This window comes from Opisthorchis viverrini, assembly GCF_000715545.1.
Source record: "Opisthorchis viverrini unplaced genomic scaffold opera_v5_163, whole genome shotgun sequence".
Taxonomy (NCBI): domain Eukaryota; kingdom Metazoa; phylum Platyhelminthes; class Trematoda; order Opisthorchiida; family Opisthorchiidae; genus Opisthorchis; species Opisthorchis viverrini.
Window position 1 is genome coordinate 699,575 of NW_008751821.1, and position 22,394 is coordinate 721,968.

General features: G+C 43.8%; 1 protein-coding gene across 1 annotated transcript in view; it reads left to right on the top strand.

Moving 5' to 3' along the window:
* T265_07282 (hypothetical protein) overlaps positions 1 to 22,394 on the top strand; it is a gene marked incomplete at both ends in the record, with an annotated part of 92,306 nt that overhangs the window by 509 nt on the left and 69,403 nt on the right. Inside the window, 2 exons of the mRNA XM_009172760.1 lie at positions 31 to 762; positions 3,893 to 3,969. Of these exons, the coding sequence (XP_009171024.1) occupies positions 31 to 762; positions 3,893 to 3,969 (809 nt within the window). The remainder of the gene's footprint in view (positions 1 to 30; positions 763 to 3,892; positions 3,970 to 22,394) is intronic.

Below are 22,394 nucleotides of genomic sequence, written 5' to 3' on the forward strand. Positions count from 1 at the left end.
ATCCTTCTGTCTTCAACGCCCATTGTTTAGGTTTCTGATACTGTGGTCGAACCCTACAATGCCACTCTATCCGTGCATCAACTTGTCGAGAATACGGACGAAACTTACTGCATCGACAACGAAGCTTTGTACGATATCTGCTTCCGTACTCTGAAGCTTACCACACCGACTTATGGTGACCTGAACCATTTGGTTAGTGCTACCATGTCTGGCGTGACAACGTGTTTGCGTTTCCCTGGTCAACTGAACGCCGACTTGCGAAAACTGGCGGTGAACATGGTGCCGTTCCCTCGCCTTCACTTCTTCATGCCTGGTTTCGCTCCGCTGACTAGTCGCGGCAGTCAGCAATATCGGGCACTAACTGTCCCAGAACTGACGCAGCAAATGTTTGACGCAAAGAATATGATGGCTGCCTGTGACCCACGTCACGGAAGATACCTGACAGTAGCTGCAATCTTCCGCGGCCGAATGTCCATGAAGGAAGTTGATGAGCAAATGCTGAATGTGCAGAACAAAAATTCCAGCTACTTCGTCGAGTGGATACCGAACAACGTGAAGACGGCTGTTTGTGATATTCCTCCCCGTGGACTGAAGATGTCGGTGACGTTCATTGGGAACAGTACCGCAATCCAGGAGTTGTTCAAGCGCGTGTCCGAACAGTTTACTGCTATGTTCCGCCGGAAGGCTTTCTTGCACTGGTACACAGGTGAGGGAATGGATGAAATGGAATTCACGGAAGCTGAGTCTAACATGAATGATTTGGTGAGCGAGTACCAGCAGTACCAGGATGCAACCGCAGAGGAGGAGGGAGAGTTTGAAGAGGAAGAAAATGAGGAGGCCTAGGATGTTTGATTCCTTAGGATAGACATAATACATTGTTAGTTGGTTCAACCTTGGTTTTGTCTCAATAGATGGTTAGTACTATATTCGTCATACAGCGATCGTTAAACAAACGGGATTTGGGATACCGTTGCTCCGCATTTTGGATATTATTGACTGATTTCAGTTTACTGTACTAACCAGTACGTAGATGCAACAGTGAAAAAACGACCTGTCTTGAAAAGTTGTAAATAGCGTGATATCTGACTTCTAAACGTGAATCGCTCAGAACGTCGACTTCTGTTCCCAACATTTAATCACTGTCACCTGTAATAACCGCTTGCTTGTCGTACAGTAGTTATAGCTGCCACATTTCCGTTCGCTGATTCGAGATGAGATAGGAATTTGCGCATTGGAGGCGGGAGGTGATAAAATTAGTGCCTAAATACAGCACTGTCAGTGGACTGTTAAGTAGAGGGAATCGGGAAGGGGACTATTCGTTGAAGGCAATGGATTGTATGCATGAGCGCCATTGAGGGTGCGACTGGGCAATGTCTGTAATCGTTGATGTGGCTCGTTTCGGGTCCCCATCCAGGAAGACGGCAAAGATCAGCGCAGCTGAGTCTACTGGAGATGACCTTTATACTTCACTGCCAAGTCATTGTTTGACCGGCTCCCTTCCACCCTTCACGTGGTTGTGCGAAAAGAGTTCTGTGAGGAAGTCGGTCGGCTGGCATACGCAGCAAGTGGCCAAGCCAGCGCAACCTATGCAGTGTGGTCGGTTCATCTATCGAGGGTGAGTTATTTCTCCCAGATCCGGTTGTATGAAAATCCTAGGACCTTTCTTGTGGATTGCAGAGTGCAAGGGATACGGTCAATTTGGATGTAATTAATTGCTGTCCCCGCCTTTATCGGAAAAAAGACTTGCCGACAAGGCACACAACAGCTTTATGCAACCAAGTTATTGTAAGATTCACAAAGAGCATTGTGGGTGCGAATGTTGGTTGTTCGGCTGGTGAGAGCCTCTATAAAATGCGCGGACGATCGTAATCATAGGCCTTTGGTGAATTGTTTGCTGGCGTGAATGTTCTGTTGGAAGCTGGCTTTCCCGGACTAAATGCTTGACGGCTTTGCTACTGCGATTTCGGAGATGCTTGAGGGTCTCTGTAGGTTTCGGCATTCTGTAATAGTAGTTTGACCTTCCTGACGGTAGGGAGCACGAATGCTGGAGCAGCAGCTTGTGGCCTTTTCCGCAGTTAAACAGTAGATGGTTGGCTCTCAAGCAGCTGCAAGCTGGCCCTAGTCTGCAAAAGCTTGAGTGGGAGGAACGGATGACTTCAAGTTTTCGTCGGACGTCCTCACTTCGAAACTGAAGTTTGGGTACGTGTATGGTTGGTGCTCCTTTGGAGGTAGTAGCAATTTAATAAAGCTAGCGAGGGAATGCTTAGGTTTGCAGGTTACCAGTTTAGGTAGCAACAGGATGAGCGGCATGTAATCGATATACTTTAGAAAGCTTAGAAGGTACTTCACCCCAGATTTGATGACAGTATTCCACACTTGGCTGAGTTCGTTGCTTCGTACTGAGAATCTGCAGTGTCATAGCATGTTCTTAAGATTGGAAGATCCTGTTTCCTCAATTAAGAAAACTCTTCACGTGAGTTCCACACGATAAAGTGTGAGGGATACTGGAACCCGACAATGAGAGTACTATGAAGAGGTTGGTAATGACCAGCTGAAGCTCCTACAAACAATACTCGTCGACTTGGGCAAGATCGTCATCCAGAATGCGACTGTCCGATGTTGATGTCTCCATCCGGTCATCACACCTTAAAGAGAAGCGTGATGCTGGAATGAATGAAAGTGGAACAGCGAAGTGACGGGAAATACATACAGACTGAAAACAATAGACGCGAAAGTTGTTTCATCCGTAGTTGGCAACAGATAAAATCTCATCAGGGCTCTTCCAGTGGCTTCGCCTGTGATATCTCGATTGATTGATGTCGCTACCAGCGTCAGATACAGAACGAAGGCAAACCAGAGAATTAAATGTACCGTGAGGAAGTACCTGAAGGAGCTTCTAGGTGCGTACGCACTGGAAGATGTCGTTCATCAAGTTTGGTTACAGGACTCGAGATAAGGTGCTACAGTACCTACTGGAAGTACCGTCGTTCGAACACAACACAAACTTCGAATGCTCGGTGCGAATATTTTCTTCAAGCCGCATAGTAGCCGGGTATCCAAATGGAGCTGTGGCGGAACGATCGTTACAGATATACGTGTGGGTTTGATACCGGTAACTTTAATAAAATATCGGCGTATCGAACCCAGTTAAAAGTCTTCGTGTTGTCCAATCGAACGAACTCGGTTTCACAAAAGTACTGGCTAGTGGATCAGTAGACCACCCTTGGAACACTGGCGCAGAAGCCCGTGTTGATGGCTTCTCAGGAGGGTGCTTTCAAGATCTCGCGAGTTTCGCTTTTTGAGCACTTATTCAAATATGTAGGTGACAGGCTGAAGTTCGGAAACCGCCCATGATGATATTTGTAGGACGAGTTTGGGGATATCCACTCCCATAAGATATCTTACTGGGTTTAGTGCATCTGGAATCTTACCGGCATTAATTCCGTGGGCTGCATGTACTCTTCTAGCTACAGTTCAGTCTTCATCTGAAAAACTGATCGTGTGACAGTAGACGGAATTTCGTGGACAGCAAGGGTTGGTTCGGAAATGTTTGCCGAGGAGAGAGTGCCCATGGCTGACCTTGGTCGTTTGTAGTCATATAAAGTAGTAAGACCGGAATCCAACAGTGGGTGTTTTCTTCAGGAGTTTATAGATGTGGACAGGGTCACAATTGGAAGTTTGGATCGTTCGACTCTTTCTACATACCGTGGTTTACTAGTCATTGCATATTTTAGACTTTGTCAAGCTTGGATTGGTAACATTAGGTTCGTGCGAACTGTGACTAAGTTATGACAGTTCGAGGTGTTCGTTGGCTGTACCTGAAGCTCTCTGGCTTCCGAAATAATTTCTCAAGTCCTTTATGTTGTAGATAGAGAGGCTGTGGGAACCTCAGGCGACTGAATTTAATCAACAGAGCAACGATGAGACCGCGCTTGGCCAGTTTGGTTACATAGTGTCTTCTCCACAGCCGTACGTCATCAGTGTATGCCATGTGTGTTGATAACTTATGCATATGGGTTGGTCGTCGGTACGATATCATCCTCCTCACATGCACCAATAAACCAGTGGTGGTAGCTGGTGTTTAACCGATGCCACAGAAAAAGACAACCCTAGTGGAGGGCCAAAAGAGAGGGGCTACTGAATATCTCGGGAGAATGACAGGCGCAAGTTGTTAGTACCCTCTAACAAAATAAACGCATGGGTCGTTCTTAGGTAAGACCACATCAACAAAAGAACATGAAGTCTGTTGCGAACCTTTCGAAACAAAAGCCAGCAGGCGAAGACAGGCAAGTGGTAACTAGGTCTCCTAGTGGAAAATGACAACAACCTCACCACTGGTTATATCTCGTATTCTGCGGGGTTTCCAGCCGCGCTCAAGTAGAGCCACGTGGGCCCCACCCAGGAAAGCTTTCAACTAACTTTACCACATAACAATCTGCCCGCGGACGTTTCGCCGACAACTTTGGACTGGAAAACACGGCTCTGTTGAACATACGCCCCAATCACCCCAACGTGACTACTGAAGCGATTCTGATTCATAGGGTGTCCACTTATAGATGATTTGATTACTGACGTACTGCAGCCAAAAAATTTTCCGCTCTACGAAGACCGGTGACTAATAATGTGAAGGTTGTACGGTCTTCAGATTGGAGCAGCTAACTTTCAGAGCCATAAATACGAGTGCTTTCGCGGTCATTTTGCACACATTGCTCTCTAACTTCAAATTTGCTTCAGATGGAACGGAGGAACCAAGTTGGTAGCTGTTGCTCGTGACTTGATCATGCGTGCGTTGACTTTATGCGCCACAGTACACTGATGATTTATGCAACGATCAAGGTAAATATAATTCTAAGCAAACTCTTAGACCTCGTTCTCTTGTTCCGGGAGCACGATCGGAGTAGAAATCTTTATTCAGGTTTTCATATCCCAAAGATACAAAGCGCATGTCGAAACCAAAGGCCACTTCTGATGCCATACGTTTATCAAATAACAACGATATCATCCACACCATCTCGTGTCTACTAATCTCTCTCCAGATGTACTTCTGATATCGAGATTCCTGGTGCTTTAGGTGGTTCATTCCACGATGAAGTCGATGACAAAATTAAGTGGAAGTGGGGATAGGAGACGACCCTCACATGCACCACCAGTTTTGGGGAAAACTTTTGAAGCTTTTTCAGACCATAACGGGAAATCTGTGAGTAAAGATCGCGCAGGCTATACATGAAATATAATGGCATGACGACTGTGTATTGAAGCGTCTGTCTATCCACGAAGTCGAGGGCTCATCTGAAGTCAAGTAAAGCTTAAGTAATGTGAAGTTGTTTGTCAGGACGACCCCGCCTGACCCGTCTCCTGCCTAGTGCTCACAGATTTGCGTCCCGCGGGATTAGGTTGGGCATGCGGCGTTTCTGGAACCAGCGATCTTGGTACGACTGGCAAGTTGCTTTGGGCGCTTTATTTAATAAGGGTACGATGGTTAATAAATCCCGATTGTCCCGGATGCTTTCTATTTCCTAAACTATCTTAGACAGCCCAATCAAGATCACCAACCTCTTTGAATAACAATGGTGGGGTATATCTGGCTTTATGGCTTGATATCTTTTAAAGAGATGAAGGCATAATAACATTTCTCAACCTGAGAGGCGTTCATAATCCAGTCTGATTTAGATTGAACAGGTTGAACAAACAATATTGGTTCGAAGACAGATTTCCAGATGGACGGTAGCTAAAAATTTTCATCTCGGTGGTCAAGAAGCTGGGCCTATCTTTGTGTTTAATTTCTTATAGCTTTGGTGACCGTACTACGGACCAGATTTTCAGGTACCATTTCGTATATGAGGTAAAACAGTTTCCGTAAAATTCCGGATGCACTGTCTTCCATTTCTAAGGCTTTGTTATTCTACTCGGCTTTTCTATCGGCACACAGGTTGTGCTTGAATTTAGGTCCGAGGGACCCGGCTGAATCGCGCCCTAAATGGATACAGCTCCTCACACGGTTAAACAACATATCGTCCGCACACCAGCATAAACGGGGACTTGCCTGTGTTTGGCTGTATAGAAGCATGATGAGCTAGCAACACCATCGGCAGGCTCATTCTCCAGTCATCCCCTTTGACTGCCAGTCACTCCTTGGTAGTTCAGTGCTTGCGTTCGGTTAGACCATTTGTTTGAGGGTTGTATGGTGCCGTCTGATGCCCAGCTTCTGCAAGCAACTCCTAAACTCTTCGCTCTCAAAGCAAGGATTTTAATCGGTTAGGATCATTTTTGGAACCCCATGATTGGCCACGATGTGATGCATTACCACTCCGCTGATTTGGCATGACCGCCGCCTCGACCCACCGCGACAGATGTTCCGTCATTATCACGATATGTTGATTTCCGCTGGTCGTCACCGGAAAGGGGCCCGTGATGTTAACGTACTGTAACTCGCCAGAAACATGAATGGGCTCCAAGGTCACCCATCTGTGCAACGGAAAACAGAACGTAACTGACTACCATGTACTAACATTCGTGGTTCCCTTCACTGAGAGCAGTGAAGCTTCAGTGTTGAACACTGATGTCATGCTGTCGATGATGATGATGATCACCGAGAGCCGCTGCATACACACTAGAACTTCCTCGCCTTCTTGGTATCTCTAGCATGCAGAAATACTCCAGATTTTACTCCAAGTCAATGATCGGGTTTTCTCTATCCGGCATCTATCAGCTGCCTACAGTATCTGGCATCCAATAAATAGAGATCGTCCAGTACGTAGCAATCTGTCTCAAGACTCCGACGGTTTAATATTTCACATACATGGGATGAATGGATAATAGCGGCACGCGTAAGGCTTGTGCAGCCTGTTTTCACGCAACTTATCTAATGTTTAGATTGCAGCTCCCAAATATGTTATTGGAAGTCCTACACTGGTAAAGAAATTGGTGACCTGAAAAGCATGGTCTGGTAAAGAATGGCTTCTATCAACGGTCAAAATGGCTGTTGTTTTCCTGACCATAACAACTAAAGAACTCGTGTTCCTGGAAAATATTGTTAGTATTAATCAGTTAGCACTATCAGTAATAATACTGAAGTGATCAATAGTGATGTTTCACACCAGTTGAGCTTGTCAATAGGTCATACGAAGCTAAATTCACCACGTTCTCGGTATGTTTGTAGATGTGTGAATCCCAGAGCAAAGTAAACCAGTGGGCTTAGCCTATTTACAGACAGCACCGACTGTGTTTAGGCTGGTTGGCCAATGCAAAAAATACCTTCATTGAGCAGCCCAATACCTTGAAAGCTGAGTTAATGAAACTTTAGTCATCTGCACCGCTCTTGGAGGAGGACGACGGTCACAATTCTTGTCATCACCATCATTGAGTGACAGCAACAAAAGTGAAAGCAGTGGTTCTTCACTGCTATGCACCCATGTCAATCTATTTGAATAAGGCCTTCTAATGGAAAGAAGGAAAAACTGGACAAGGAGGGCAACCTAGGACTGGTCTAGCGCAAGCATCCGATTGAGGCAGTAACCTTTACACTGGTAGTGCTTATGGAGGCGTGTAAGTTTTTGATGAATAACTTCTGTCTCATTTGGGTTATCTGGGTGGAAATTCTGTCATTTGGCCGAGACTTCGGGTGGAAGTCGGTATGATCATGAAAAGACTGCCGGTTGCTCCGCTTTTCACTAGATCAGCCCTCTACTCCGTATGAACATCGGGCTGAGAAAGGTAACATGATGGGTTTGGCAAATGTTCCTTTCGAGGGCACGTGAATTCACATGCCTCCTGTCCATGGGTTATGTTGTTGGGTCTTAAACCGCGCGGGCACGCTTGCGTGCCATAATGATGTTATAATCCCGTTGGTGTGTGAGCGAGTGTATGTGGAAATTACGATATCAATTGGTACAATCCTAGTCAGAAAATACTGATGGAACTACTGTGGCTCTCAGAGCGTAGATGAATTCAACATATTCTGTTCCGGTCGTATACTTTCAAGTGGATTCTTCTCCCTTAACCACACAAACCCTGTATGTGCCAGCTGATAAACTGCTTGTTCGTCCCTTTGAATTTGCTGACTTTTTTTCACTCCCGGGCCGGATGATTCTGGAAACATTCAGGCCAAATATCTCTAATACTGCGAATGAGACTACGGACTCCTAGTGAGAATGCACCAACATGCAACCGTACAACGTCAAAATGATAAAATCGCTCAATGGCAAAAGCCTGTTTGAATCCAATGTTCATATAAGTGCTAGCAGAAAGAACTGCATCTAACTTCCCCGTAAGTTTGAGTGCAAGGTTGGTGGTGGTGAACCTTGGGTAACAGTTTCAATGTGGTGTCATCATCGACAGAATGACATTCGTGTTCAACACCGATTCCTCGGTGGTAGGTAATCTTTCGATTGACTTTTGTAGGTTTTAAATAGGGAACTCATAATATTGCGTCACAAAGTTATTTCGAATACTTCGCTATTTTATTGAGCGATGTATTCTGATATTTACTTGGTGTTGGTCGATATCATATTATTATCATTTATTTTTGAAGAGCATGGTCACAAACATAAAAAGTGAATGCAAGCGATGAATGCGAAAGAGTAACAGGAGAATATGGGAGAAAAGAGAGAAACGTTTCATTCGAAATCATGCCAAGGACAGTGCCAGTCTGATGAGGTGAATCCCAAAGTATGTAAAGATTTAGTTGCGACGTTGGCACAAACTTCTGTCCAGTAAAGTCCAGCCCTCGACTAAGGTCACTTAAGCCGAAGGTGGTTCAGTCTTGTGATTTGTTGTTCCTGTGGTTCTATCATCGCCCAGCACGTTATCAGCGAAGTTTCAGAACCGTCGAGGTTTGCGTGCATCGTCACTTACTCATGTTGGCTGTCTTATAATGGTCACTGTAACCGCGACAACTCTAAACAAGGCCGCAGCCTGCACCATGCACCTGGTTTACATTTCTGTTTCAGGGCCATCTGTTGGCCGTAGTTCGGAGTTTGTTGCTACTGTACAAACCCAACAGGATGTCAGTTGAAGAAATGACTGGCGGTTAGTCTAGTATCTCCCATAAATCCTTAACCCACTAAGTGCCTCTGCGATGGTTCTTCCTTGATTTCTTCTCGAAGAGTAACTTAACCAATAAGCGAATCTTAGCATGGGCTAAAACATGAAATCACCTTATTTCTACACCGTAATATCAGTCCCTTGTTATATTATGCTGCCGTTCAAATATTACTGAAGCATTGACGTAGCTTGTGAGACTAGCAGAATGCTTCGAAGATATTCTGAGATGGACTCAATAACCCTTGTCGAATGGTGGGTGATGCAGCGTATGTATAGACATAGTCAATGGCTGTAAAGATCTTCATGTCAAGAATTTCCTCTATTGTGTAAAAATCTCTAGGATGAAGTTAATGACCGAAAAGTGTCCCAATAGAGGCGTAAAGACCACTGGATGTGGAGTCAAGAACCTAATAGAGGTACAACACTTCGGGGTTCGTAGTACAAATTATAGCTTGGTCATAGGTTGCTCAGTCCAACGAGACAGTTTAAGTGCAAAAGCTTCACCACTGATGCGTCATTAGGAAGCGGAGTGCATCAGTGGTTGTCACCGACTGATGAGGTCATCTCGATTGGTTGTGAAGCATCTGTAACTAAATTGGCAAGCTCAGTGGAAAAACTGGCAACAATCTGCACTACATGAGCTACCATTCGTAGATTAACCTCAGGACACCTACCACAGCTCTATTCTGAGAATTATATTGGGGTGGTGCTATGGCGTGTCAACCAAAAACCCTCAGATCCAAGTGTCACATGGACCAGCTCGACGTTATCTTGATATAACCCATTCAGATTAGTTGGATTACATTATCCTATTTCTATTGGAATTACTCCCACCTGCCAATTCGACTGGGAAAATTTCTCAGCTGTTGAAGTGCGGAACCAAAGGTGAGAAGCATAATGGGGAAGGCAGTTAGACCTGCTTGCCAAACAAAGTACACATGCCAATGTGGTCCCCACTCGAACACAGCCCGTGGTAATGTTCGATTGTTTCTTGCTTTACGCACAACACAGACATTTCTGTAAAGGAAATCCCTCAAAGCAGTGATATTCACATGCTCCGGACAGGACTGTGAATAAATCCGCCTCAGGGCGGCAAACAACAGGCAGACTAATGGGAGTGAAACTGCGGTCGATATCTATCCTTGGATGATGCATGCCGAAATCTACAAATCAATGGGATAGCCAAACGGCGGTACTTGGTACAGACACACAGGTACCAATCAGGCGAAAGGATACAACCGCCCTGAAGCTCACTAAATGTGGAACAGACATGCTGTTTCTTGTAAGTCCTCGATTAATGAGTTAACTCACTGTAGAAGGGCAAGTGCATGTTAGCGAGTGAGGTCTAAAGTAGTTTGAAAGCATTTTTGCTCTTACCGAATTTCCGACCTGGAACACCACATGAAATATAAGGATCCTAAAGGAAGTGTTACTGCTACCAAGATGAAAAAAGTACAAAGACACCGCATGCTTGTACGCTTGTTTTCACAGCACAAATATGAAACTTTGGGAATGCGTATGAGAATCTGCGTGAATGACAACGACTCATTCTTGAAACACCAAAATACACAGTTCTGTTGTTGTATGGACACGGTTCCCGGTGTCAGCAACGAAACTTTCAGTCGGATGCAGTTGAGTCTTCCGTTACAACCAATATGAATTTTCAATCGAGTATTTAACTCACCAGAACAGAAAATGCTACGTCTGGGTAATTGAGCCGGCCGTCCAATCAGTGATGGAAGCAGGTAAAATGTTCTGCGCTCCTTCAATCTCTCAATGGTAAATTAGCTAGAGGGCAATACACTCATTTGCAAGTCAATTTGGTTTTCACGAGAGACTCAGCTGATATGCAAATGAGTGTATTCATCCCAAACAGTTCAAGCAGAACACAAGGTTGACGGGAACTCGGGGACTGCGTCTGTCTGATCAGCCACAAGAGGGGCGAAGCCGGTCATGGGCTGTTGAAGAGTTCTCAGCAACCTTGTGAATAATTTCCTTTAGAAAAATAGCTAGAGAGCAGTTTTACCCCGGGTCACCTATAAAACTGATGCCATTCAAAATCGCCTTCTAGCCCAACCGTGTGGAGCTAACTTTCGATTTGGTCCCGGAGGGTTGTTTATCGGCGCATATAGTGTTGTCTTATCTCCTGTAACCGAATACAAATAAAACCACATGATTTTTCCCTCTTCCTTACCTAACTTAGGGAACAAAGCAGTGACCGTAGAAAGAGTTGTTGTCTTTTAGAACCATTTTCAAGAACAATTTAGATGCATATCTTATGTCCAAACCGAATCTGGAACTATTTAACTCCATGTGATACTCAGTAAACATTACGCATATTTTTGCGTCCCTTTGTGTATATACGTTCACCCTATGGTCGTTGCAAAGTTAATTGCTTTTTAGACCATTAAACCTTGAATTAACCTTGAATTGAATAACTGGATGTACTGCACCAAGCCGTTTCATGTTTCAGTTATTACGATATACGAGATAACGCAGTGCGTTGTTGTTTAGACGTAACACTATTCATAAGGTTGCTGAAAACCCCCCAAGAGCCCGCGACCGGTCCCGTCCTCCTTAAGGTTCATCAGATAAGTACAGTGACCGAGTTTCCGACAACCATATGTTTTAGTTGAACACGAATTGCACAACATTCGATAATCCGGCTTCCATGCCTACCTGGCGCTCCTCAAGAATGGCGAAACTGGTCACTGGCTGTCAAGGAGTTTTCACCAACCTTATGAGCTATGTGTTGCGTCTAAACAACGATGTCTGCGATACCTCGAATATCGTACCAACTGAAGCTTGAGGCGGCCTTTGTGCGGCGCATTCAGGTGAAGAATATCACGAGAGAGATTCAGCTGAGTTCCACATGAAAACCAATTTGATGTGCAAGTGAATGTGTTTGTCAAATTTAGTTTAATTTCAAGTAGAACATAAGGCTGACGGAAACTCGGGGACTGTGTCTACCTGATGAGACTCAAGAAGGGCAAAAGCTGTCGTTGGTTGTCGGGACGTTTCCAGCAACATTATGAGTATTTTGTTACATGTAAACATTCTACTCATCTGAAAACACATCTGCATGCATGGGACTTGTTTCCCTCAAAGTGAGCGGCATAGGCATACACATTCACCAACACTCCACGTCACTGCAATCCAGGTTTTCGACAAGTAGCCGGATGAATCTTAGGAGCACGTTTGTCTGAACACGTTCGCCTGTACAGATGTTCTAGTGCAGGCGCTTCCGATGTGCGATGGAAGTAACGCACACGCCCCCGTGTGTCAGATGTTCGGAATTCAAATTCCGGCACGTCCAACGATTTGAAGTGTCAATGGGCTCTGATAAGAGCAAAAGTCAAGTCCGGTGCTTCAAACCTTTGCTGTGGACTCATCGGAATAACTGCGTCAGGAGAAGAGGAGGATCGTCTGAATGGGCGTCATGTGACTGTGTATAGAGAGAACAGTCAAAAGATTCTCTTACTCATTGCGCTGTTTGGAAAAGCAAAGCTTTTAGCGAAATACACTCATTTGCAAACAACTTTTTGTTTTGCGAGAGACTCACCTGGAACCCAGCTTGGTCTCCCATTTGTGCTGTTTCCAGACAATGCTTTTGTTGCTTATACCTGCAGAAACACTTTCAATAAATTTCTTCGCAATAAAAGCTGTGAGAACCACTTAAACCTGATAGGATAAGCGCATTTTCCCAAACCACATTCCAACATACCTGGAGGATCAAGGTATCATTAAAATATCCGTTGGTGTTCACGACTTTTTACTGAACTGTCAAATTTAACGACTGCAAATTACAAAGGTGCAAGAAAACAGCCAGACAAAACAAAAGTTTGCGAACAGAGCTGGTTGCTTAGCACATCAGCTATGATTTTGACCAATTCCACTCGCTCAAGTCTGGACACAGGCAATGTCGGAGTACATTTTGATAGCTCCCTCGACCTAGTTAGTGGGAGATCGGGTGGCTGACCGCTTTCATGTCGGATTAGTGAAAATAACGTGTTTGCTTCGCATTCAAAACTCTATTCCTGGGCGATTATACCGGATGTCGTGAATACACACATAGTTTTTATAGAAAGATCATTGGTTATGAACCCCTATCATCGTAATTAGTCCTTTATCAAGAAGTAAAATTTGTCATTTTTAGCTGGTCGCCTGCATTAGTAGAGACACTTGCGATCAGTTCTACTGAGACATGGATCTTATAACAAAGCACATCCATCGATGAGGCCTAAATTTTTTCTTTGAGAGGCTAAATATTTGTAGAGTGAAACAGACGAAATGGAACTAGGGAGTAATACACTTCATAGTAAGCGTCCAAACAGACTGGTCATATAATATTCTGAATCCGCTGCTTTGGTGTTTGCGAAGGTTCTAGTTGTTTTGAGGTGAGATTCAAAATATATGTTGGTGCAATCCATCCAATCAACTTGGATGGATTTTGTGAGATATCTTACCTTAGCCTAAACTCCGCTAGTGTATGACACAAAAACAACCTACGGAAATTCAGCACCCGTTCTCACAGGCTCCATACTTGTCGGTAGGTGACTGTATCTGATACAGAGATATGGCCTTCACGTGTGCTGGATCAGGTTTTTCAGGGATACCGATCATAGTGTGCTGAATTACGGATGTCAACTCTACAGGCAGAAGCCATGATTGTTGCTGTTAACTTTGGCAAGTTCCTGACTATTGGACAGCTAATGCGAAACGATCATAAAGTGATTTTTGTCGGATTCATAAGTCGTGCACGCACAAGACCATGTTGCTCAGTTCAAGTCCTGTACAGATAGCCACATACTTACAGTTGGCTGTACATGATGTTAACCGAGACTACTTAACATCAGAACGTCGCAGATTTAAATTTGACTTCGGGTTTTACTTCAGTCAAGCATAATTCAAAACTGCTGTGAACAGCGGCTTCTCTAAATCGGTGAATTCACCAACTTTGATCGAGGATGCGACCCAAAGGTGGTAGTAGACAGGCCAGCGAGAGTTGAAAGTGCAAACGTAATGTGTGTTTAATTGCTGAACAACTGAGTCACCTTTGACCTACAAATTTCCATCCTAGAAAGGAAATGAAATTGGACCCTTGTTTCCTGAACATGGAAGAGCCTAAAGGCTTCAGTTAGGTGGGCTGGAGCAAGAAGTATTGGGGACATCAACTCATTTTTTCAGTTATTTTGCGATATCAGACCTTGCCTATCCAGGTTTACGTTATATTTTGCCTGGGTGACTTTTTTAGTCGCCCTGAGACAAGTAATTTGAGCTTCGTCTTTATTCACAATGAATTGGAATCCATCTTCTCCCTTCTGTTCTCTCGATGCTCCTGGAAAGATGTCGATCAGCGAATACGGAGCCTAAATCCCATGTTTGTTGCATACACGTTCGGCCTTGCGGTACGGTTTCCAAAAACACATGTGACATGCATGTTGGTAGGCAGTTTTAAAAAGGAAATTACCCAATGCAGTACAGATGAACTGATGGATATCCGTATGGGTGATGAGACGCCCTCACCCGTGCACCCAAATCCCAAGACTCCAGCTAGGGACACACTTCGCGGACATAAAGATTTTGCGACAGGGATCAGCGTGGCAGTTCATAGAGGCCTCAGTGCGTGTGTTTAGGTGTGATAAGAACATAGCTGGGCAATACAGTCTGAGTGTTAATCGTGACGACGGACAACAAACTGAATGTAATCGCCTAAGCCAATGAGGACTGGACGGATCGCGAGAGCACTTTGCTTCGTCAGTAAATGGCGTATCTTTGGAACAGAGTGTTCAGTGGGCAATAAGCCGGTAACTTTTGCAGAAACAGTACCACCGGTGAGGAGAAGAAAACGTCTGTGGTCTGTTCAAGAACTTGACAGCACTATTGGTCAGACTACTGGTTTATCTACACATAGGACGGTGGTATTACAGTCACTGTGCTTAAAATATTTGGGATTAAATGTAAAACACCGTAGTGATAATTCCTGAATTGTCGGTGTATGAATTCCCTCAGGCCATGGTTCTCTCGCGCAATGAGTGAATACACAAATTGGGTGGTGGCTGCATGAATTTCTCTGGGAAAGAATTTTCGTTGACTTCCCTTCGAGAGAACAGTGCCCAACTGGAACTCGCCCTTGAAAATCATCAACATCTTAGAAAGTTTGAAAGTTGCGGTTGCCTTACTTCTAACGAAAGTAACTCGATTTCTGAGTTCATCCTGTGAAAAGGCTGTTTCCTTGAATCCCATACATGTGTCACGAAATAGCTTATCTTGGCTTTTAAATCGTTTCCTTGCTTGCAATCCCTCAATTAAATGGCGATATCGAAGTTTTCATAATACTCTTTTTCCTCCTGTTATGTGCATGTCATAGTTCGCCAATTTTTTAGGCATTACACATGAAAAGAACTATTTTTTAGCAAAAATTAGTTTTGACTAATGGTATTCAAGTTCGAACCCGCTTTTCTTGTTCACTCAGTTAAATACATCCTGTTTTGTACTTCGTCTAATACACTTAGTTGCAAATCGGTGTGGTTTCCACAAGAGGCACAACTGAATCCCTGCCTTATGATATTGACTTACCAATGACTGGATATGTCGAATTCAGTTCAATTTGGGTTCCAGTAAAACATAAGGCTGACGGAAAGCCCGCGACTGCACCTATCTGATGAGTCCCAAGGGGAGCGAAGCCGATCGTGGGCTGTTGAAGAGTTTTCCAACAACCTTATGAATGGTGCATTATTTCTATGCAGTCTATCGTAAATTCTCGAATATCATACCAACTGAAACACGAGTCAGCCTGGTGCAACACGTTCAGGTGCTTAAGAACGTCATAAACGGGAGATTCCGCTGGGCTCCAGGTGAGTCTCACGTCAAAACCAAATTGGTATGCCAATGAGTGCATCTTACGAAGTTGACTTTCATGCTTATTTTGACGTTTATTTGGGTAAAAAATGAAGGATACCCTGTTGGTTTCTTTAATGCATCACTCATCTTGCAAATGAAGGTCTGTATCCATCTCCGGGACCGGTTTTTCAGCGCTGTGATGTTTGAAGTCAAAATAATCGTTTAAAAATTGTATTTAACTCATCAATGTCAAGGGACTGCTAATTCTGACAGGTAGTTCTCAGGCTCCATTGCCGTCCGTACAAAACAGACATAGTTAAAACCATCATACAAATTTCCTACAATATTTTGTCTACATATCGACATTCCGGATGAATAATCGTCCATGGCTTACGGATCATCTAATTTATAAGAAACATCCGTTAGTCTCTCAGCTTGTGTCGGGATCTTAGTATTTTCACTCACCACCACAAAAATACCCTTATACAATGAAAAAACAAGGTTTTCCTCGCAAATCACAAATCGATGAAAACTGTACTTAGGGCTCAGCTCACCCTATGATGTACTCAAAGGCCAATCTTCATGTAAGTGGAGTTACATACTCGCCTAAAAGCTGTTGGGTATTGGCGGGAGACTCATAAAAATCAGCTGAACACTTCGTTCATAATAGATGAATTTTCTTCATCATAAACTAATGATTAGTCTACACTGAATGAACAAAAACTTTCGAGTCAATCACTAGGAGAGGCGTTGCATACGCTTTCGCCAGCAGAATGCAAGGTATTAAAATGGAATTGGACTAGTTGGCAAGTAATTCAAATAGATTTTTTGGAGTGCGTAACATAAACTAATGTATGCCAACCGAATTCAAAGTTTTCGACAGCTCACCAACGTTTCAGCCTTCTTGTGGCCCATCAGGTGGTCGGGTTAGTCAAGCCTCTATTCAGCTTACTTACTGCTTGTTTCCCACTTTGTTTAATGTCCGTCCCCTAGCCTTAGTTCAAGCTAAGTAACTATTACTGAAACATTTTATAGAAGTAATACACTACTTATAAGGTTGCTGGAGACTTTTCGACAACCCACGACTGGTTTTGCCTTTCTTGGAGCTCATCAGATAGGCGCAGCCCTAAGTTTCTGTCAACCTGGTGTTCCACTTGAACCCAAATTGCGCAAAATTAGCAAAATACACTCATTTGCAAACCTATTCGGCTTTGCGAGTCACTCACCTAAAACCCAGCTGAATCTCTCGTTTATGGTGCTCTTAAGAATGAGCGTTTCAGCTGGATTCCAGGTGAGTCTGCTGTCAAAGCCAAATCGATATTCAAATGAATGTATTCATCAATATCAGTGATACAGCCTTATCTTCTAGCCTTGAATACCAAGTCAAAGTTGTTTCTTTGGATGATTCCGGATATGATATTTCCAGAGCTATGGTCTCAGCATGGCGTACTAGGTTCGACTGGTAGAATATGGATGAGCTCTGGCGTACATAACCAACATTTTACTCTGTGGGACTTATTACTTGGTACTTTCAACGTTTGAAGGAACAATCCTGCAGGAAATTCTGTAACGCCGATTGTTGTAGGGTCACCTAGGTAGCAGCAACCACTCAGGTGTCGGTTGGTTCTCAGTAAACCACGGGAACTCACCTCCTTACGCAATGCCTAGTGATCGTGTGATCTGTGCTTTTGCTTCCGATAGAAGAGTTTCTGTCTATTGCAGCCAGCTGGAATCAGGATATCCTCTATGTAAAACGAATAGCACAGTAAGTAAATCACAAGCGGTTGGCGCGGAACTGAATGTCCTGCCATATGTGAACCACTAATACTAAGGTAAGGCAGGGAATGAGATCGGTGAGCAAATACTCGGAAGCCTGCTGAGAGCCACCAGCCAATCGGAGTATTAGAGCACAACAATGAGTATTAGCGTTATTTTTCGTACATCAAGGCGCTGGTCTCACCCATCATTTCCTCCAGGTTTCTCACCTCTCATAGGTAAATCACCATAACGATGTTCTCTGCGGCATACCCATCACTGCACCTTTTCGGTGATAGTGAATAACCAGCTTGTAGACCAGTAGTTTGGCGAACACTGTTAATATCATCTTGTAGTATGACGCTGGAGTTGAGGGTTTGCTGATCAGTAGTCGGAGGAGCCTTAATTTTGACGGGTATTAGCTAGAAATGGGACCCTCACGGATGCCTCTATATTAGTTTGGTTTCCGTGCGCTAATGACCAAGTGATCCGATTCCGCTCGGGCATGTGCACCGCGCGCGTTGCATGGATCTAGGTGGCTGTGGTTGTGACTGTGCACAGGGACACAGTGATCTAACCACTATTTGTGGGCAGATGCGTATCGGAGATCATCCATCCACAAACACACACAGTGGTATATTTGCAAAGTTCAGGGGGCACTTAGTGTGGGTGCGGGTGTGTTATTCTCGTCTAGAAAGACGTTACCCGCTAATGAACATCAATCCGTCCGATGCATGTCAACTGTTCCTATAAAAAAGACAATAATGTGCATTGAGACTTCTTCAGCTGTAAAACAAGAAAATTGTTCAGCTGTAGCACCCTTTCGGCGCCTAGCTGCCATGTCACCTGCGGGAAGCACGAGAGCTGGGGCACTACCAGGCTGTCCAAGCCTAGACAGAAGATTTCTAGAGGGAGAGGTTGAGTTCAAACCATGGTCAGTAAATTCGCACTCTATGTGCCATCTTGCCATCGTCAGCTCTCACCTGATATTTACCCTGGTCCATGTGAATGAATAAACTTCTCACCTGTATGGTAAAGTTCGGTGTGGTACACATTACCAGACACCCATCTTCGTCTTCTGTTTGTCGCCTTCAGACGAATGAAGTATGGAAGCAAACCGAAACAAAGAATGAAGTCATTTGTCCGGCAACACGGGGAAAGAACACCGATAAGATTAATCTGTCGGGACATGCAACCCATGCAGTGTTTGTACAGTGTATTGGCTTCACTTCTTTTCGTCCGCCTTATTAGATAATTATTTGGGGAATATTCTGTTCAAGTCATTCTAATTTCCCAAATATCCCAGCTGCCTTCTGACCTAAAATCCTGTAAATCAAACTCCTCAGACTATGAGATAGCTGATTCTATGATGAGTTTCCTGATAGGAGACAACGGATGTGATTTGTGACAAGAAATCTAACCCGGTTATGTGAAATGCTGACAAATCCATTTTTGGTTCAAAGTTTCGCATTTGGAATATCCACAGTATTTTGTTCTACAATCCCGAGGAATCTGCGTCGTGAAATGACTGAAGTCCATCCGGCTTATAGAAAATCACTTACAGCTCAGATGAGTATACTGTTTGTTTCGAGAAAGGACAGCTATCGACCTCGTTAATGAGTATACTCAGTGGACAGGAAAACGAACCCTTCAAGAATCACTTTACTAAGAAGACGTAGATGCAGAAGTTCAAGAGAACAAGAAAGCTGCTGCTGGCAGTATCAAACCGATTAACATATGTTTCAGGGCACAACAGGCACTGCGCCCAAAAGCCCGTCAAAAGCAGCACTCTATGCCACACTTCAGATTAGGGGACATGATCGAAATGAACTAGTTCAAAACAGATATCATCAGTTTATTCAACAGTACACAGTTTCTGGCATAAAGGAGAACGTTTCAGATTCATTAATTAGTGCTCTATTCTACTGGCATGACTTCAGAAACGAAAGATGAGTTTTCGGTGATGAGAGGTACTGTGATGAGTTTCCTGGTTTGGGGAGTGATTTCTGATGTTAGGAAGGGTCCGTCACGGAAATGCCCGCAGACGCTCTAAAACACCTAGATACAGTTGCCTCAGTGACAAAGCACATGTCCCAAGCGACACTAGTTTCCAGTGGAAGACCAAAAAGCAAGCCAAATCAAGGGTTATCACCCAATCTTTCGAAAACTATGTGGACGCAAGCAGATGAGGAACGAATGTCTGTCAAACTGCAAAATGTTGGTGTCCCCATATCCCCGTGGAGGAAAGTCAGGAAGGTCAAATTCCTGATTATTACTCTACCAGGACCCCTAAAACTCTACTAAACTCCGATCAGACAGCCTATGATTAAGGTCAAACTGTGCGCGAGGCCGCTTAATTTCGCACTCGATTATTTGCAAAAAACTGTTGTGTTCCTTGTCGGCGAATCTTTTTCCGCCACTAAGGCACTGGAGTGGTGGCAACAGTCAGGTATGACAAACAAATTGTCACGCAAAAAACTGTTGTGTTCCTTGTCGGCGAATTCTTTTTCCCCACTAAGGCACTGGAGTGGTGGCAACAGTCAGGTATGACAAACAAATTGTCACACTTCGCGAGCAGATCAATAGCTGCCGGATCTACAGCCAATCATATTAAACCTGAGTCACCAGTATATCGATGACGCATAACTGAGGTGGGGAACATTTATCAACATTTAGTCATCAGAAACGCTCAATAGACCATCTCACCTTTTGAGGAAAACGGTCCTGCGAATTTCCACGGGTCATTTGGCTGCACCAAATGACGTTTGTTTACGTTAGTTAAAGTTCCTTACTAGTTTTTTTCCAACAGTTTATGGAGCACTATCACCGGATTTCTCATTCACTTTGGAGTTGTTTCAGTAAAGGCAATAAATAATCATCAATGAAAGCACACTAAAGTATCACGTGCAGTCGTCCCAACAATTAACTTCCAAAATATTTTTTCTGGAGTAACAGTTTCAAGTTACGCATTTCAGTGCAGTACTTCTTAGCACAGACTACTCATGGCTCAAAGAATCAACATCCCAAGCAGATTTCTTACAGGCAATTCAACAGAAATCCGCCCTGACTAGTTCGTTCGCTACAGTGATCTTTAAAACGGTAGCGTATAGAATCTGTGTATGACGCTATAATATTCTGAGGTGCGCATCTACTGAAAGCTGGCTTTTTCTGAGGTTCCAAAGGTGGCCACTAGGCAAGGACGAAGTCTAGACTATGTACAGCTACACACAACGCATTCCCTTTAGTATGGCTATCATATTATAGTACTCCTACAGCCCATCTGTTGTTATTCCGATGCTTGATTTTGCGCGAATTCATCCGCCCAGGACCTATCGTTTACCAGCATTTTCCTTAGTTGGTTAAAGACTGCTTACTGCACTGACTTTAGAACTCTAGAGCATGTCTTCGGACACAGGGGTACTCCAAGAAGGACAGTAGTTGGTGAGGCACTCAGTAAACCACAACACTATTCTAATTTCAACCTTATAAACGCACTCGCGACGGAAGTCCAACATCTGTAAGGTACAACTTTACGCCACTTTGTGTCAACACATCTCATCACGCCCAGTTTAAATCTTGTCTGACTAAAACAGCAAATATAACAGTCCTGCCTAACTCCCTTATACCATATATAGGTTAACTCCTGTTCTGAGGAGGCTCCAAAAAGTGTTTTTTATTTAAACGAACTTTTCCTAAGTTCCATTCTGCCTTACCGGCATAGACAATTTGGAAGTTTGTAACTTCTGCGCTCAAACATGTTGAGCGCCTCTAAACTTGAGTTTTAAGATCCAAACTGACATACACTACTTCACAAAGCTATTCCTAATTTACCCTCCAACTCACCCCCGACTGAAGTTTCCTTTGGACCCAATAAAATTTTCGGTGACTGAGCAGTACAGAACATTCAGAGTATCTTCAGCAGTTTGGAGACGGCTTAGCAAAAACTACTTCATGGGTCAGTTGCCTGTCCAGGCAATGGCACACTACACTAAATAACTGGTCCAACTATCTCTTATCATAGTACAGTCTACAGCCATTTGTGCGGTGAATTCTCAGTGTTTTTTAGTTTTTACTTGAATTTGAGAAACTCAGCCTAAGTTACTCACATTATCTAACCACTTTGTCATTTGACATTATACTGGACTGCTAAGATAACCAGGGAATATGGCTTTTCTCCTCAATTCTTCGAACATAGGCACCAACAATGACCTCTGAGCATTCTACATTCTGGGTGCGATTTACGGATAAGATGCAAACTCGTTCAGTCTGCACTGAATATTCCTTTAAAAGTGATCTGTTTGACCTTGCCTCTAATGTTCTTTGGAGTTTCATGATTACCCAGTTCTAAGTCTCCCGTTTTTTACTCACGATTCGTCCATTCCAAAAGTGATTTTAAAACCCTTATCGATCTTGCTTCTAAACTTTTTCTGCAATACCTGTTGCCAAGAGTGAGCAAACTAGCAGGGAAAAAGTTTCCCACTATTCGAATTTAACTGCTCACAAATTCAACCATAAACTGAACGGAAGGCAACTACTTCCCACACAGGTTAGTAGTCAAATGTTGCCATGAAACCTCATGCAGCTTACCGATAAAATTATCTCCACGATTACCCTCAAGTAGGTCGGCATCAAGACATTTGTCCCAAGAACAACTAGCCCCAATCAGACCCAGACAAAACAGATCACAATTAAACAGAAGCCGCGGTGTTATTATCCTCCAATTGCAATCAGCAATTAGCTATGAATTCAAGAAT